This window comes from Anas acuta, chromosome 20 (genome assembly GCF_963932015.1).
Source record: "Anas acuta chromosome 20, bAnaAcu1.1, whole genome shotgun sequence".
NCBI classification, from domain to species: domain Eukaryota; kingdom Metazoa; phylum Chordata; class Aves; order Anseriformes; family Anatidae; genus Anas; species Anas acuta.
The window spans coordinates 5,348,260-5,367,625 of record NC_088998.1 but is presented as its reverse complement, the minus strand read 5'-3'; the positions used below and the strand labels follow the sequence as shown (position 1 = coordinate 5,367,625).

Genomic DNA, 19,366 nt, shown 5'->3' with positions numbered 1-19,366 from the left:
TTAAATTGACTAAAGAAAGGATATCTGGAAGACGGCAACGTCAGGACTTTTGATACTTACTAGACTAGACAGCTGTGATTTCTTCCTTGTCTACAAGTACCATCACAAAAATAATTACCAAGCCTATTACTGTGGCTAAACCATCCTTCTTAACAACTTCCTAGCTGCTGTTGCTTTCTTTAACTGTGGGGAATAGATGAAACTGGAGAGAAAGTTACACTAATTAGACAGCACCAGCAGCCAGAGCAATTGTGAGGCTTTCAGGCTGGCAGAGGGAAGAGGCACACTTTATCTTAAGTGGCAGTATGCATTATTTTCTTGTTCAACAACCGTGACGAGAGAAAGTACAACTGAAGACCGATCTTCTGACAAACCCAGGCTGGAATTTCAGCAGCATATGAACGTCTAATTTCAGTAGATGCCTTTGAAAATCCCGGTTTAAAATCTTTAACAGTGGAAAGGTGGCGTGTGTACCTAACAGGTTAAGAGACAGAAGCAGGAAAAAGTAGAAGAGATTTGAAGCGTGCCAGATTCTTTTGGCAGGGGAGAGGTAAGGCTTAGCACACCCAGCAGCTTAGGTCTGTATAACATCATGCTGGCACAGCCAGGACAGTATCAGGCACTGGCTGTGTAACGCCCCTGGGATCACAAACAAGTCCCTATCTCTGCATGCCACGTCGGCAGCCTGGGATTCAAAACTAACCCAAAGCACAGGACAGTTGTAAGGGGTAATTAATCTTTGTCAAGTGGAGTGCTTGGAGGGAAAGCGAGATCCTACAAAGGAGTAATAATATTTACTACCTGGCGTTTCTCATTGACAGCACAAAGATCTAGCTATGGCCAGCTGATTTTCCATGCAGCATCACTGCGACGACTTCCCAGACATACTTCCCACCTAGCAGAGTGTCTGTCTCCCCTTCTCCTGCTCACCATCCATCACAAGCTGCAAGGTTCAGGGAGAGACTGCTTGGCTACGGACTGTAGGGAGCACTGCTGATTCAAGGCAGATGCGTCTGTACAGATCCTGAATGAAGGCTGCCTGCCTTCCAAGCAGTAACTGAAGTCATGCAGGCGATCTTGCTTTGCACACAGCTGCTATCAGGGCAATTCTCCCACTCTTTGAGCAGGCTGTGGGTGCTATCACTGCTTGGAACAGATTACAGCAGTCAAGATCACAGGGTATTCGTTTCTACACTGCAAAATGAACATACTGCTGCATGTAGACACCCACCACCCTCCACAAACATGCTCCGTGAGATGACTCCAAGCCATGCAGAGGAATACAAGCCTCTCACATTTTTCCCTGGAAAGCTCCAGACCATGTTAGCGAGGACTGTGCCTCATACCACGCTTCTATTTTCAACACTGCTGCAGTCCTCACACAGGGGGGGAGCTCAGCCACGGCACGATCACACTTTCCTAAGATTAATCAACAAGACTGCATCAGGGCCAGAGAGGACAGATGGTTGGATGTTGAGGGCTGAGACTGCGGATTAAGTGCCCAGCTCTTCTTGTGCAGCAACTGCAACAAGAGGATGCCCCTACACCTTGTCCATCGGCACCTTGCCCACAAGCCTCTCGCTTCCCCCTTCCTCTTGTAAAGGAAGAAATTGCTTTCTTCTGTTTTTCTTCCCTACCTGAGAGAAGTTGATGGCTGTGCAATTTAAACACCCCAGCTTTGCAATCCCACTAATAGTATTTCAAACATCAGAGGCATCAGAGCCAAACCATTCACTAAAAGGAAAATTCAACTTTGCCTCGCACCGTAACAAGAGAGACTTATCCAGAGCAGCTAACTAAGCAGAACATACCAACATCTGAGGCAAAGGCTTCTGGATAAGAAACACAAACCCAACTCTTGTAGTGCCTTTGGAAAACACACCCTGCCGGACAGGTAACTTCCCTCCCGGTCCCAAAGACTCCTAGGACATCCTCAGAGCTGCATCTATTCATTAGCAAGAACGCCCCTCCTGCCCTCCCCAGCAGGTTACAGATCCCACAGCCAGCATCCCCAGCCAAATATATGTCTGCATCTGCTTAAGAGGTTATCTGCTACAATCAGTCTTTTCTAATTAGATGCAACAGCAATGTTGCAACTGCCAAGGACAAAAAAATGAAATGCCAAGAAGTGGCAGGAAGGCCTCTTTAAAGTGTTGCACGTTATAAATTGCTGAGAAAAGCAGGATGAGCTAATTTCTCGGGTGGCACGAGTGGGTGTACTGCCACTGAAGTCAGTGGAAGCGTGCCCAAACAGATCAGTGGGAATTTGGCTCAACAGCTACATACTACTCTGTGCAAAGTGAGCTAAGTTCAAGCTTATCTTGCTCAGTACAAGGGCCTGTGAGTGCTCAGCTCCAGCCACCAGAACAAGGTGTGCTGTGCACAGGATGGATTCAGAAATAGTCTGACAACACAACACCGGTGCTCACCAGCACAATGCACCCAGAGAAAAGCTGCACACGGACATCTCAGGCAGCTGCAGCGCTGAATCACATCCACTGTATGTAGGCACTGACCGACCTTGTGAGTGCTCTGTTAATTCAGCTCATAAAAACTGTGCTCTTGGGCTACTTCCTAAGTGACTTGGTGTTAGTCATAATTTCCAAGCTGTATCTATCTGATAAATTCATTTTCCTTTCCCAAGTTGCTCCTTTTTTCCCCTGTTATTAATGGTTGTCCAGGGAAGACCTGGCCCTGCTGGCACTGCCACTTGAAGGCTCCCAGCACAAATTCTGGTTGGGGCTGCCCTTCACAATCCATAATTTTGGCCATGGGCTGGATGTGCTAAGAAGATACTAGGTTCCAGGTGCAGGTTTGTCTAGCCTGGTGAAAGGAATTGGTATTTAAAATGTAAGGAGATGAAATACCTTTTTTTTTTTTTTTTTCTTTTTCTGTGACTACTAGCTTCTGGGACTGGTGTAACACCTAAGAACTTAAGGCAAGGAGGGAAGTCAAAGCCCTGGGAAATGATACACATCTTCTAAGAGCTGCTTCACATGCAAAGGTCTTGCAAATGTGGCTTCACAGGCTCTAGAAGCTACTAGAGGTGGAGTTACACCTGGGCCTGGGCTGAGCTCTCAGATCCCTTTGCAAACTCAATGCTTCTTGTGACAAAGCCTCACGGACAACAGCCTGATCCTGCAAATGCTGCCTGGGTAAAATTACACTACATAGTACGGACTGATGGCACCAGATCTCTGCTGCTGCCTGCTACAGCCATCCCCCAGCTGAGGGCTTCTGCTGCCAGACAGACTGTTCAGCAGGATGGGGGGAAAGAGCTATAGGAAGTTTTAATTTCTAATAGGAGACCAGCTGAATACAGCTTTATTACAGCCAAATGATGTTTTCTGACAAGGTATTGGACTAAAGTTAAAAAATAAATAAATTCTGTTGCATAAAAAAACAGTTTGATTGCACAGATTGGATCAGACTGAATTTGCAGGCCTGGAAGTTAGGTAAAAAGGACTTTGATTTGACTTGTAAAACTCAGCAAGTGTGATCTGGAAATCACTGATGGAGAATAAATGCAGAACACTGAGACATAGAACTTTTACGGCCTCACTTTGCAGGCCATATAGCCATACTTCAGAATTTAAAACAGCTGCTGCTCACCACCACGTCTCCAGTGCCTAATTTTTAATCGCATAATGGCAGCACGCCAGGTTTCCAGAATCTTTTTCCCAGAGCATCAGCAGTGCTTCTAACGGCTCTGCCTACTGATGAGATCATAAAAAGAAAGGAATCTTGCTTGCACCTTTCTCTGTGTTTGGCTGAAACATCCTGCAGCTTCCTTGTTAGTGAAAACCTCTACGAAGCTCTGCCCCTCGAAACTCAACGACAGTTTGGCCCCAGAAAAGCATTACGAGACATAAATCTATTCCCGTGTAACCGATGACACCAAAACAAAGCAAACAAATTTCCCAAGAACTTCACAGACTTTAGGCAGCAAAAAGTCTCGCACGCAGGAACAAGCTGGGAGTTCAAACACCTTTCTGGAGGATTTTGCAGCAGACTGAATTAGCTCCCCTTTGGAGCTGAATGTGTGTGAATGTCCCCGGGCACGAGCAGGGGCCTGGCAGTGGGGATGCTCCCAGCACCATGGGGGGACACGTGCACAGGATAAAAAGGGCAAAACATTGGGTTCTGGCACTGACACCTCACAGGTGACTCACAGATGAGGACATCTAGGAGCAAGCAGTTTGGGAAGAGTGCTGGCTGCCCAGGAACTGTGCAGATGGAAGGAGAAGTGAGGGACCTTTAGGAGGAGGAAGGCAGAGGAGATGTGGGTGCTGCCGGCCCCCCACTGCTGTGTGGATGTGCAGGCAGATGAACAGGCCACAAAATCCATGAGAAATAAAGTGAGCAAATCAGGACGTGGTGCGACTTTGTGAGTGGGAGGCTTCCGCTGCCCTCATCTCAGCAAAGCAGCGTGCTCCCTGGCACAGAGAGAGCTTCAGCGGGATCCTAATTAGGCAGTGTTTGAAATTAGGGAGAACCGAGAACGAAGGCGCACAGCAGGGTCTCCCACAGGCACAGGAAAAGGCTTGTGCTGTGCTGCTGGAGGGCCTGTGCCGAGCAGAGGGGAGGGGATAAATGGCTTCAGCTTCTCCTCGTTTTGTGTGGGGCAGGACGAAAAAAGGCTGAACTTCCCCTATTGGTACATCTCCGAAATGAAAAGGCAAAAGCTCTGAGAAGGCAAAACTCGTGCCAACGAATACTTACTTTCAGGCCTGGGGGGCCAGGTAAGCCAGGGTTTCCGTGGGGACCCGGAGGACCCTAAAAAACACAACAAACACAAAACATTAGTCAAGAGGCAGATGTCCATGGCAGTCACAAGAGATGCAGGAGGCCAGACCTGCCAGCGCCGAGACACAGCATCAGCAGGGCCCTCCTCACAGCAGCCACCTGTTCCTCACCTGTACAGAAGGTGACATTTACTTATCCCCACAAGATACATGCCAATGAGGCGATTCAGTGACACCAAACATCCCATGGTCAGGAACAGGAGCTACCTGGGGTCAGGGGAGGGAAAGCTGCGCAAGGAGTCCCAGCAAAAAGGGACAGAGGTAGGCAGAGGGCAGAGGAAGGGCATGGGGGTGGTAACAAGTTGTTGGTTTTTTTTTGGTGAAAATGGAAGAGAACAGAAGTAGTTACTAAAAGGAAAATTTTAATTGCTTGGCTATTTATTTAAGATGAGCTCTTTTCCCCTACAAGGCAAAAAGATTTTTGTCTTTAGAGGCCTGGAAGAGAACGGATGGCAGGACAGTAAAATGGGAGGTGAGGAGGCAGGACCCCGGTTAAACCATTTAACTTGGCATTCTTGCATAGGTCTCAGAAGCCATTGACACTGTCAGGGTATCCACCTTGGGTCACACACACCGGTATCTCCTTTTACATCATGTTTTAAAAGCACTCTGCATATTTTCCGAAGCCTATTTAAGGAATTATCTGGAATAAGCAGCTAAGAATAGTTTATCCTGGGATTGTATATAGCACAAAAGATCTGTTAACCTTTCAGGCAGAAGTAATAATAATTCTAAGTCCTCTTGAACGCGTTCCTGGGAGATGAAACAACCTGAAGATTCAATTCCAAGGGCTCCTGTTCTGCCAGCACTGTGTGAGCTTTACACCACCGTCAGGAGCACTTTAATGTACCCTCCAGCTAGGAGGAATACAGGCTGGGGGATAAAAAGCCAGTCAAGTGCTTTCTCAGTAAGCTGTAGTATTTCCAATAAGCACTTTAGCATATGTAGGGCCAAAGTCTTCAGGATCTGATTTCCGAGGAAGATCGCTGCAATTAAACATGCGACTGCCAGCCAAGTTCAGTGCCCCTGCCCTCTTTTGAAAGAGTATCAGTGGGCTAATGTTTATTCAGTTTTATTTTTACTACACTGTAATAGAAAATAAAGGCTTTTTTGTCTAGCTATTGTATCTTGTGGTATAGACAGTTGATGAGTGCTCAGCACTATTTCACAACCCATGCTGCTCTGCTGTAACAAGCTGTTCAATTAAAAGGCTGAGACTGAACTTTTCAAAGGACATTTTTTACCCAAATACTTTTATTGTCCCATTCTTAATTTCCTCCCAGATTTTCAGCCGGAAATTCTCTGATAGTTTAGCCTGGCTGTGAATTTTCAATGAAACCGAAAGAACTTTAATTAAAATTAAGGACTTGGAATGACAAATTATCATCTGAAAACCCATATAGCTGCTGCAACCACAGCACACGGGCACCCAGTGGTCTTGAATAACTTCATCTCCCCAGTAAAACATGGCATCATCTGTCCACTTCACTGGGTGGGATGCAGAGACTTCACGTGCTGCCTGAGGTGGTTCAGCAAGCCTGTAGTAGCAAAAGCACCTGAACCCAAGTCTTCCAGGTCCTAAATATGGATGAAAATCAATACAAGTGGCAGAAACCAGAACAGGAAAGCCTTTATAAAGGATGAGTTCCTAAAAAGCACTTATACATAAGCAATAATCTAGGTAGCACTGAACAGGGTTCATAAATTTAGGCTACTGCTAGATTTGAGGAGGGAATTCAGCTGTTATTCAACTTCGAAGTCGGCAGCTTGGCTCTAAGCCCACGTCAGTGCAGTTAGCTGAAATCTGTGCTCCACCATAGCCTGGGGCAGGCTTAAAACAGCGTCAGACTGGAGGGAACAGCTTGGTGTGACTCCTAGCTGACAGGGAGAGTTTCCAGGAGGAAACCTGGAACATGGAAAGCTCGGCCGCCCACCCAGAGCTCCTGGATAGGAGACGAATCGTTCCTCCAGCCAAATTTGGTGCAGTGCTTCCAGAGCTAAACCAAAGCACAGCGACATAATCATTAAAAAGTCTTAACCAGAAGTGGAACTGTAAAGGAGGAAAGACTGGAGAAAGCATCTGGTCCCAGTATCCAGGGATAAAATGTGTGATTATGAAAAAAACAGGCTCTTGACATACAAGATGGAGGCTTTAACACTGAATTCAACAAGACTCATAGTGTGTAATCTGAGCAAAGATATGATCAGAACCCCATCCTGTTCCCAAAGACCAACGTGGTCTCATCCTAGCAAGAAGCAGCCACATCCTGCTGATGGGGTGACGGTGGGAAGTCCAGCCTGGCACAGCAGTGACTGCCAGAACCAAATCTAGGGGCTGTGCTAGACATTTTAAACTGCTCTCGTAACTGCAGAGAGAAAAGGGCGTAGCCTGGCAACAGTCCTAAAAATGGTAAAAATAACTGATCTTGATGTGTTCCAACATGGTTAGTCCTGAATCTACGCTTACACCCACATTCTTGGCAGAGTTGGAAGATGCAGCGTGGTACAGTTAGCTGGGCTGAGTAACAAAAGGTACGGGACAGCATCCGCCTCGGGAGCTGTTAGCAGTATGAAATCTGAACTGGCAGGCCTTATAAATTAATCCATGCACTGATCTGCAAACCCCAGTAAGAGTCATCATGCCCCCGAGCTCCCCGCCCTCGCTCTATTAAACCCTGTCCAATGTTGGTTCCTCTCCTCCTGCTGCGCCCAGCACAACTGCCCGCCTGCAGCCGGTGCTCCCCGAAATAGCCCCTGTTCCGTGGAGGAGCCATTCAAGAGTTAATTGCTCTGTAGGTCTACAGCTAATTGCTATATTCTACTCAGGCTGTCCTGGATTTAATTCAATTCCCCGCTCATATCTAGAAATGAGTATCCTCCTAAATATATTTATCATCATTATACTAGTTTTGCTTCTCTTTTCTACACACAGGATAGGACAACGCTGAGACCATTGGGTTAAAAAATCCCACAGCACGTTACTATTTGCAAATGTGCCTTTACCCACCTGCTTTGACCCCTTTATAACTGCTGAAACAACCCAGCCTAGTGACAAGCTGCCTTGCATCTGATATCACCCAAACGCTGCACCACAAATTCCATGGAAAATGTTATCAAGGGGCAGCAGCAGCCCAAGGCTCTGCAGCAGCGAGGACAGAACAATCCCTGAATGTGTTCTCCAAGCGAGGAGGGTTTCCCAAAGGTGACGTGTTTGTAATCTCCCTGGAATGTCTTTCCCGTGAACGAGAGCCACTTGAGAACGGCGCTGCACCATCCAGCTCCTCGGGGTGACGTGCCTGGAGATGGGACCCTGCTCACAGAAGCGCTTTTATGTGTATTGCTTCACAGCCCACAAAAATTAACAAAAGTGGGACTGTGCACAGCTGCCCCCATCCCTTCAGCAGTCACGAGGCGGGGGGAATTACTCTCCAAACTCCTGCTAAATGCTGGAAGGCTTCAGTCAGAGGAATGACCACTCATTCAAAACCCATTATGTCTTGAGGTTTCACTGAGTAAAGCGACTTCTTTGCTCCTGACCTACAGATCCCACTCTGACCTTTGGCTCACTGAAAAATGAGCTACATATTTATAGTGAAGCCAAACAAACACTTCTTTTCAGAAACTGGAAAATCTTCCTCACGGAATGAGGATACCGGGGAGCCTGAAGAGCTGACTAAGTTCTTGCTTGTTTTAGGGGGGAAGCCCTGCATTTTGAAGGAAAGGGAGACTTTCTGCAACCACAGGCCAAATGTAACAGGGACGTGTTATACCGGGACCTTGCAATCTCTCAAGCTGCTACAGTTCACAGCAGGATGGTAAGGGCATCCCAGAGCATCAGTGAATGCTCGTGTGCTTCCTTCACCCATCCTTTTGGGTTTGTGCTGCAGTGGTCTGAGGGGCTGGAACAACTGCAGCACGCCAGGCTCTGGGGCCTTATTCCAAATTGTGCCTCTGGCCTTCTGCGTGGCCGTGGGTAAAACACCTCCCTTGGGTAAAACACTCCCCTGGTACCTGAGAGCTCACCTGTCTGAAGGGGAGGCTGACTTCCAGCGGGACCTGGCTCCCTACGTTATTTAGGAGCTCAGACCACGGCTCCTTCTTGCTCTCCTGGGAGTGAAGCCAACAACTGGACTCCTGTCACACATTGACTTCTGTCTCCATCACACAGGAGGAGGACAAATAATAAGGATCTCCTTTACACCGGGGGGAGACAACAAATAACGAGGGCCTATGAAGCACTTGTCCGAAAAGCACCAGTTAAAACCAAGTACCACGTTTCGCAGGATTCTCTGCAGTCAAATCAAGTTGTGGGCACTTTTCTGGCCTAACTACACCAGTGAGGCCTGCAATGAGCCACAGTCTGTGACCAACACAAAGATGCTGGCAGCCCAGCACATGGGCAGCCCTGCAGCGAAGCTGCTCGAGGCCGGGGTGAGGCAAAGAAGCTCCGGCAGCGCAGCAGCCACGGCTCCAGAGGGAGCCCCTTGTTGGCAGCTGCTTGCAGAGCTTGTTAGCACAGCTCCGCCAGCAGAACCCAGCCCAGCTGCCACCTCCCCGCTAAACCTCGGTGTTTGAAGGAGTGTAAAGGTCACCAAAAAACCATCTCTGGGCTGGAGTGCGATGCACGACCTGCACTGAGCTGCTTGGGGGGCTGTGTGCGTGCCTGAGTGATGCTGCTCGGAAAACGCATCCCACCTGGGATGCTCCCCACTTGGCTTCTAAGCTGTGCTGCACTTGAGCGCTGAGATGCGCCCAAACCCAGCCTCCTTCGTGCTCTCACAGGCTGGCATTTGTTACTATAAACCAGGACATTTGCTTACATGGAGAGCAACGCTCTGACTGCATGAGTCCAGAGAGATTTATCTGCTGGAAACCAGGAGGCAGCGTCATGGCTTCAGCCAGCTTTTCATACAAACTGTCGCTGACCACAGTCTCACCCTCAATGCAAAGGCTAAGCTGAGCTTTCATTTTACTCTGACCAATATGAGGAGAGAAAGGGAAATAAAACAGAGGGGATACAGAATTCAAAGGAGTAGAAATACTGTGCTACATAAGCAAGACAGACACTTTATGGACTTCACAGCTACAGAAGGTCATGAGTCAATCGCTGCAGCTAGATTTTCAAATAAGCCAAGTTACTGTACAGTCATTAATAATGTAGAAATTATGCAAGCTACAACAAGGGCAATTATGTCTCATGCTCTAGGCCATAGACTGCATTGGTGACAAGAAGAAATCCATCCTTTCCCCTGGCACCCAGCTCTGCAAGTTGCACACAGTACTCACCCCCACCTCGGGAGGTCCAAGCTTGGGCTGGAGCCTCACGGGACACCTTATGGGCTGCCCTTGGGCTGGGCTGGTGTAAAAACTGTGTGGCTGCTTCGTTTGAGGAGTAAGTAAAGCAGAGGTAGAACATCCCCCCGGCCGTGTTGCACGTTTATTTTTAAGTGAGTCACGCACAACAAAAGCAAAAGATGCAAGAATTCCCCTAAGCATGTCTTAGTTTCTGGCAGTTCCTCTTCCTTGCAGTTAAATCTTTAAACCCTGAAGAGCCACGGGAAAAAAAAATAATACTAGAAACATGTTGCAAAGTCAAAATATCTTACGCACAGAGCAGTTTTGTCTCCAGTGCTCCAGGCCAGACATTTACAGAGTGACCCTTTTGCCCCCTCCCAAAATTAGCACAGCCTCTTTGCAGCAGCCTGAGTCAAGCCAGGCTCAGCTGTGCTGAGCACTTCCTAACTGGGAACTCTTTTCTGGGCTGATTCTCAGCACCTCTGGCAGTGACTGAGCTCAGAAATCCTTTGTTGCTCATTGTCTTTCAGGGGATTGTCTTAAATATAGGATGGAGCATGCCACGGCTGGGGAGTAACACTGAGATGCGACATGGTTTCCACGATGTTTTTTTTTCCTTCTAGAAAAATTCAAGTTTTGGTAGGTAGTGGAATTCAGAGCTAGAGGTGAAAGCTGGTCATTCATACAGGCAGGGGATGCAGCTGGGGCTCCAGACACGGAATTTGTTTACACACCACAGGATTGCAAAAAGTAACACCAAACACCCCCTGTGAGCAGTGAGTTGGGGTAAGACCAAACTCTCAGCCTTAATGGGGACTTGCTAATAATGGCAAACTCCAGGCCATCTGCCGATGTTCAGACATTGGTAAACAGAAGACATTGGAGCTGCATGACCAGTTGTGCTGATATTTCACCAAAGAACACGATCATAGGATCGTTTAGGTTGGAAAAGACCTCTAAGATCATCTAGTCCTGCCTTTAACCTAGCACTGGAACACCCGTATCTGATGTGGAACGCTTTGTCTCAAGCCTGATGCTATCTAGTGCCCTATGCTTACAGCCTCAATCAGCGTTCAGGTCTGTTGATATCCATGTCTGTGCTGCAGTTGGTCCTGCAGACCTTTTTTTTTTTTTTTTACTGTTACAGAAAGGAGGTGCATTTATCTTTACCAGTTGCTGCAAGATCTCACAGGACTGTAACAAGTGTCCTCGGGGAACGTACAACCCTCTAGCTCTTAGCCTCTTGGTTGTTCTTTAAAGACATTACATAGGGCTGAGTTCGAGCCAAGTATGTGTGAGCAAATCTCCCTCTGCTGCCAGGCCAGGATGCTGCCTGGATCACAAATCCAAATATTCCCTTATTTCAGCCTCAGACACTTACATCTGTTGGATTCCCAACCCACATCAGTGCTGTGCTCAGGAAATGTGCTCCACGACCATACCTTGCAGGACAGCACACGGCTGCCACGAAAATGTGCCAACAGTTAACCGTATCGAGGTAGGGCACGCTGCCCAGCTTTGAGAGACTATTTCTGCAGCTAGGCCAATGCAGAAAGCTTTTCTCACATAGCACAGCTAGCTGCTGTGCTCAGCTCCAGGCGTTTTCTCAGCATGGCATCCACTGCTCAAAGATCTGCACCAGACTTTAGTGTGGGGAGGAAAAAAAAGTCAGGAATTTGCAACAAAACTTGTAGGACAGCTCAGGTGTTTTGTTCTAGATCTTGAAAATGAGTCAGAGAGCAAGTCTCTGGTTTGGGAAACACAGAAGTTTGTCCTTGCTACTGAATCCTTGATCTTAGACCATGGTCCTACTGCTGAAGGCACAGTGACAGTGAAGGACTGCAAAGGAAGCAGTCTGGGAACAGTGGAGAACAGGCAAAAAGCAGCCAAAGCCAGTACCAGCAAGTTTGCAAGAAGGAAGGGATCTTGAAGACCAAATGAGAGATGGGGCTCCTCATCCTTCTGACAGCCATTTGGAAACATTCATCCCCAGCTTTGCTGAGGTCAAACCTTAGCTCAGCGAGGCTGCAGATCACCAAGCTGTGGCATCCTGAAAGCCTTTAGCATGGAAAGGGAGAAAGGAAGAAGGGCAGACCTCAGCAGTGGGGCTTGAAGCAATCCCTGCTCAGCCAGAGGACCACACACCAGCCCTTGGAGCAGTAGGACACGTGGATACAAGTACAGATGGAAAGAAACAGAAGTTTTTAAACCACTCACCCGGGAACCTCTCTTGCCAGGTGGTCCTGGTAATCCCGGCAGACCTGGGGGACCCTAAAAAAATAAAAATAAGCATTACTGACAGCTCTACATCAGGATATTGCTCCTGACTGCTTCAGAAATACCCATAGCACAACCATTTGGAGAAAACCTGGTAACATGGACCACGTAATGATACGGCCAGAATCCACCTTCAACTTATACTATCACTATAAGGGGCTAAAAGCCGTGCCCATAACATCTGCAGAAGCACGTATTTCCACAGAGCGGAGGCAGAGCGTTCACATCTCTCTGCCGAGTGCCACATTTCCCTGAGCACAGCCATGTTTCACACTTCCAGCATCCCAGAAGGCAGGGGTAACACAACTGCCTCCCAGCCCCAGTTTCCTGCTCCGTGCTGGCACACAGCAGCAGCGACGTGTTAGCACCTTGGCGAGGGTGGGCTGGAATAAACCACGGGTTCCAACACACACCGCCTGAGGGTGTACTGCTATTGTCAGCTCCGACACGAGTTGCCACCTAATTGCACCCAAGCACTTAATATTTTAAAGCAGCATGCTATAAAATGTAATAAAATTGGTGTCGGTGTTGGGAATTCCTAAACACGGCTCTGTAATACAGGAGAGGTGGAGGCAGACAGGTCAGAGAAGCGGGGGCTCTTGTAAGGGGGTGAGAACAAGCTGGAGATATTCAGCCGCCCAGCTGCACGCTGATCTGAAACAGGTTAGGAAACAACATTTAACCAGCGAGGTCTGAACTTCTTGGAATTTATTCATTTATGTATTTATTTATTTTTTTCAATGGACTGGAGAATTCCGATTTCTGGAGAGCCGCTTGCAACTGCTAATAGCTCTGCAAAACGCCTTTCCCCCCAAGCCAAACATGGCTAACAACAATAGCTGTTAATTAAAGCGTCTCCCAGAGGATTTATATTCTAGTAGCTGGTTACAAAAGCTGGGCTTTCAGAGCATTTAGGGAGGACAGAGGTCCAGAGCAGGCGGCTGAAGGATGTCTGGAAGGCGGCCTGAGCTCTCCAAGGCGCAGCGGTGAGGGAGCAGCGTGCTGGGGGGAATTTGGGTGCAGTGCACAGAGCAGGTGCTGCTCGTGCCCTGAGACCACATGGTGCCAACAGGGCCTCGGTTCCTTCCCAGCAGCTTTTCCCTGCAGAAACGCAATGCCCGACGGCAGGGCCTGCTGCAGGCCCGACCCTGTCGCTGCTGAAGGGCTTCCAGGCAGAACTGCTCAGGCTCTGCTGCGTGTTGCTGGCCCTGAGGAGTGGAAAGTTCACGCTCTCCAATCGTCAAGTGCGGGATTTAGTAACAAAAACAAACCCTGGAGATCCCTACCCGAAGGCTCCTACCCAGCCTAAGACTGCAAACAGAGAAAACCTGCCCGAAGCACACAGGTAACTGACAAAGGAACACTCCCCTGATGTTACCAGCCTCAGGTACAGCAGGTAAGCAATAAACTATCGGTGTAAGAGAGAGATTTTAAAAGACATCCAACCAAACCTCAGGACAATAGGGAAAAGCCAGGGGGAAGAGCAAACAAAGCCCAGGGCAAGTCTCTCTCTGTGCTATTAATTTGACAGGACATCAAATGAACCAGAACATTTCTTTCTGTAGTTATTTCTATCTGCTGTAAAAATGTCAAAAAAAAAATGACTGATTTAGAGGTGTAAAAGCCTACAGAGCACAGAACAGCTAATGCCCTGCTCAGAGACACGCGGGGATGCACTTCTACTGCTCTTGCTCACTGCTGCTACCCAACGCTGCTCCCCGTCCTGGAGATTTCCAGCCTCCGTGGCCTGGGACACTTTATCTGACCCCTCTGCGAGTTGCTGCTGGCTGACACAGTATTACTGCTCCTTGTATCAACAACCCTCACTGATACAGCTGACCCTCATTTTAGCAATACACACAACTTTTTAATTTGCCATTGTGCCAGCTCAGGGCTCCGCACATAACACAATTATACAGCTGTGCAAATAGACACAATTGTACTATTTTTTTTAAGCCCCACACATAATTGTGCTCCAGAATCCAGGCTTTTATTAAAAAAATCCCCTTGCCCTTTCAGTTGGGAAGATAACTATCAGAAGATGAATGCAACTGATGTAGTGACAGTTAATGGAGTTTACCAAAGATTAATTCAAGTCCTTAACCTCTTCTCCACCAAAAAAATTCACCCCTAAAGGGAGATGTGAAAGAGAAGATGCAACTGCCTGAGAAATGTGTTCCTGCATACCAGACTCGAGGTGACCTCTCCTACCTTCCTGCTAACAGCAGCTGCAATTGCACTTGGCCACTTGAGTTAAAATGTTCTCCAAAAACGTGTGCTGTTCAGAACACAATGAAGCTAAAAAAAATACAGAGAGTTAACACCTGCACTGGAGCGGGGATACAGAGCTAGTAGATAGCTGGGGCAGCACAGAAGGAGCTGTGCAGAATTCTGGAGTCCCTTCCACTTTGCTTCGGTTTAATTTGCTGCCTTTCCTACAACCTCTTTTCCTCTCGTGAAGAGTAAGAGGAATAAGGTGACTGTAGGATGAGCACAAGGTGTCAGAACTCCACAGTGAATATGCATAGGGCAAGAGTGTGACAACAGATGAATAAGCAAGGCAAGGTGGAGATGACGGGGGTAGCTGGATGAACACATGTAGTTGTAGAACATGACACGCTGCAAGGCCACGCTCTGCTTTCTCACGTGGTTCCTTGGTAGCTGGACTGGATGGGACACACACCGTGCCTTCCTTGTTACTCACTTCTCCTCTGCCCTGCGCCCCATACATGAGGCTCTGTGTCATCCAGCTCTGGTTTTCAAACACGAGGCCCACGTCAGACAACTGGCTTTGCCTGGGAAGAGCAGTGCTGAAACACACATGCAGAAAAATGCACATCCGTAGAGGCAGCCAGAGAAGAATAAGGCTGGACCGGGGCCCAGCTACTTACAGACGATGGATGCTGTCCCACTTAACACACAAAGCTCTGATACACCAAGAGTGAGAGACGTCCATCCACAAGCCGCCACGCAGCAGGAGCCGGGCTCTGCCTGCAGGTAGTGGCCGGGCAGTCCCCATACTCCATCCTCACCCCGCTGTGGGGATGCGGGGAAGCATTAAATGAACCAAACAGAGCCTGTGTGCACCTTTTCCATTGTAACCCTTGAGAAAATCCCCAGGGAAGCCCACTGCAAGCAGTGGGAAGGGCTCGGAGAGGCAGAGTTTCCCTTCCCTGGCAGCTGGAGGAGCACACCACTCCTCCTGCCCTCCCTCTGCACGGATGCTCTGCAACACCAGCAGAGCCGACAGCCTCCTGCAGCCTTCAAGCTGCCGTTCCTCGCACCTTGGGTCCTGTCTCCCTGGCTTCTTGCCTGCTCCTTGCTGCAAACCGGTGGCAGGGAACACACAGCCCGCTATCACACGAAGCAAAATGGGAGATCAAGGAGAAACGTGGCAGAAGCAGACACTCTCTCTTCTCAAGCCAAGCAGCAGAGCTGTTAACCAGCCTGAACAGCTCCGTGGAGCAGCTCGTGGCAGCCACATGGAAGTTTAACCCTTCTCAGTTTCCCACGGTAGCATTAGCAACGATGCCTGATCCCACCAAATGATTACAGGATTTATTCTAAGCTGCTGCTGGGAAACTTTCTGGCGCAAAAAGGACTTTTTTTCTTAGCTTTTTGAGCTTCAAATTGCAAATTAAGCTAGGTTGTCTGAAAGTGAAATACATCAGACCCTGAGGACAAGCGAAATCTCACCGTTTCCTCCTGCTGCTGAGATCAGCCTGTTCATCCCCCTGCCCTTCCCACACCAGGACCCTCCTCAGGGCTCCCCCTGCCCCAGCAGCACCCAGCAGCAGAGGTGTCTTCAGGTCTCAAAACCAGAGCAAGGCTGAGCCTGTCTGGGGAGAGCTTCGAGGAAAGCATAATCAGTACAGGAATCGGTGCTGGTGGTTTGGGAAATGACTCTCTTCCTTTTGGGTGATTACTGATTCGGATTGCTCAGCTAGCAAAGTATTTCTGTAATTGTTTCCCCAGGGACGGGTACTCAGCCTGGCAGTAAATAGCTGATGACCGCCCAGGACACGATTCAGCTCACATTCCAGAGCACACTGATGGGCTGACACATCTGTGTTTTAAGGTCCTTCTGCTGTACTTCTGCCTCCCATACTCAGCACCAGTGGCTCCATTCCCCTCTATCCCAGAAATGGGTGCATGTCAGAGCTGGGCACGCTGCTGTGTGCAAACAGGAGAGAGAAGAGGCAACGCTCCTCCATCTCAGATGCTCACACACGTAGTAAAGTCACCTTAAAAGCGAATTCAGAAAATGCATCGAAAGCTTCCCCCCAGGTTGGCACCCTGAGCAGTGATGTTATTTATCCCCGCAGACCGAGAACCTGCCTTTCCTTCCCGGAGACAGACGAGGCACATTTCACATGCCAGGCCACTGCCCCAAATCCACTGCTTAGCCTTGAACATCTGGGAAGCAGCAGCACGAAGGGACTGAGCAGCTGCAGAGGCAGCACTGCAATTAGAATTTCTCTGCTCAGGAGAACAGAAAAGAAAAGTTCATCCCAAAAGACACAGCAGCCCCTCCTCACCTCCCTGCCCTTGCCAGGCACTCTGCAGGGAAGCAGACAAGACCTGAACCAAAACCCAGCTTGAACAACTGCCTGAAACAGATCTGGAGGTTTGGAGAAAAAAGTCCAGCACTTTGGTCATGTTCTTCTCTGAGGCAGGTTTATTATTTTATAATTTGGACACATCTGGGTTTCAACCAGGCTATAAACAAAAGCCCTCGAAATTCTGGCAGAAACCAAGACGCTGGTGGGCAGCCAGTCCTGTAATACCATTTCCGCAAGAAAGAGATGTTTATTCTGGGTCTGGGCAACACCTCTCACTGAAAAGCCCTTGTCCACAATTGGATTCCTCAAAGCATGGCAGCACAATACATAGCAAAAGATTTGGGTTCCAGCTTGATAAAAAACGCTTTTCTACAGACGTTTCAGGAACAGACTTTGCATGAGAAATCCAGAGGCTCGAGCAATCCCAGACCCTGGAAGGAAGTCTGAAGGGGTGTGAAGAAATAGAGGGATCCCATTCTCTATCACTCACTTTCTATTTTTAGAGGTTTATAAAATAACTATAACTATATATATTCATATAACACATCCCCACATCCTTTGCAGTACATCTATCTCAGTCACACTCTCAATGACTACTCTTCAAAATGAACTTTGTCGTATGCACATAAGAGCTCTCTGATGTTTAGTCATTTGCCTACAAGATTTTTTCCCTTTGGGGATAATTTTGGTTAAATTAGCAAAAAATTATGACCCAACTGCATAAGTGAAGCTAAAACTTTTCCCATGTATTATACAAAGCATGCAATTTCTTTCTTTTTCTTTTTTCTTTTTTTTTTTTTTCAAAAGAAAACATGACTCATTCATTAAGAGACATTCAAACACATTGTGTGTTCCTTAATTTATCATAGACTGTCAGCCTGAGCAGCTTTTTCTGGTACAAGGAGGACTGGAAATAGGCACTTCATATTTTATCAGTGTTCCCAATCACCTCTCTCTCCCCTCCACGCTGATTGAATTGGCAAGGACTGCTGCTCTACAAAAGCAGCCGGGCTCCAAGACAAACTCCTCATGCGGAAGATGGCAGCTGGAGCAGTCTAGACTTGGGACGGGCTCAGAAACATCTGCCTTTGCAATGATGCTGCCTGCCAGCGCCGTGCCACACCTGTCTGGGATGCTGCCACCGGGGTTCGGACGCGGGGACCTGGCTGTGCAGACAGGGGCTGCTGGCGCTCCTACGTGTCTGATAAGCTTGCTCGTTTGGTAATGCTATATGCAGCCCAGCAAGACCATGGCTGCACCAAGGCAAAGGGTTGCTGCAGCTCTACGGCATGCCCGGAGCATGAGCATCCCTGCTGGTGGGCAGGGGAGGGGGCTGCAGCCCCATATGCCCCCCAACAAGCCCACTGCTGCCATAGCCCCAGCCCCAGGCAGCCACCACCACCCCTTCCATGGCAGGACTCAATGCGCGTCCCATCGCAGCCCTGCCAGGACTGGAGATGCTGCCCCCAAAACACAACTTGGTATTTTCTTCTTTCATGGCTTTCCAAGCTGCTCACGCACTGGGGGCATGCTGCAAGCCTGCCTGCCCCAAAACCTGAGCGATGACCATGGGGACACGCAGCAGGACGCCTGCCCGGTGCTGAGTCAGTGCTGAGCTACTGCCCTAGCGCCAGGCCTGGGGGCTCTTTGCACCATTCCTCCCCTCTCCAGAAGAGATTCAGAGCAGAGATCCCAAATGCTTGTGGTTATTAGTGGTTCCCAAGCAATTTTTTTTTTTAAAAAGAGCATTTTATCCTCCCTCCTCTGGCTACCCAGAAAACCCAACATTCCTGAAGCATTAATGCTCTGCATGTGGGACAGTGCCTCCATTTCCTGTTGCACAGCACCGTGGTGGTCTTTTAGGGCAGATTAATCCACAGACGGTGCTGCCTTTTACTCCCAGGTGAAGGTGTCCCCTTTTAGCCCCTTGCTTGTATTCCTCTAACCACGTGGACACATCCCTCAACCATGGGGAAGGGGCCCCTCTGCGTGGCTGAGGTTGCACCGCGGTTATTTTGGGACCGTTCACAAACTGCACAGAGACCACAGCGCCTGAGTCATCGCTGCCTCGTCCCCATCTGTCAATCACACCCCGATTTGGGGACGATCTGGATGAAAGCTGGTCCTCTCTCCTCTCCTGGAGAGGGGGCTGCCAGTCTGCCTCGGCACGCAGATCACAGCCAAAGTGGTCCCAGCCCTTGCTGAAAAGCTTTTCCTACACCCTCCTCTGCCTGCAGTGGGATACCTGAAGTTCTCACAGGGTCTTGAAAAGACCTCGTACCAGGCAGCACAAGCAGACCAGTGAATTAATCACCTTGTCCTCCCACCCTCGCACCAGACTTCACACGTCAGGTCCCAGCCCACGACCTGCCCCATCCAGGGCTGCGGCATCGCCCCCAGGCCAGGAAGGGCTGCACTGACCTCACC

At 48.8% G+C, this 19,366-nt stretch overlaps 1 protein-coding gene across 3 annotated transcripts in view; it reads right to left on the bottom strand.

Annotated features, from left to right (window-relative positions):
- Positions 1-19,366, bottom strand: part of COL27A1 (collagen type XXVII alpha 1 chain) — a 152,713-nt gene that overhangs the window by 112,154 nt on the left and 21,193 nt on the right. For all 3 annotated transcript variants that reach the window (XM_068657457.1, XM_068657458.1, XM_068657456.1), the window contains exons 5-6: positions 12,318-12,371; positions 4,723-4,776 (exon numbers count right to left, since the gene is read on the bottom strand). In XM_068657457.1, the coding sequence (XP_068513558.1) occupies positions 4,723-4,776; positions 12,318-12,371 (108 nt within the window). The remainder of the gene's footprint in view (positions 1-4,722; positions 4,777-12,317; positions 12,372-19,366) is intronic.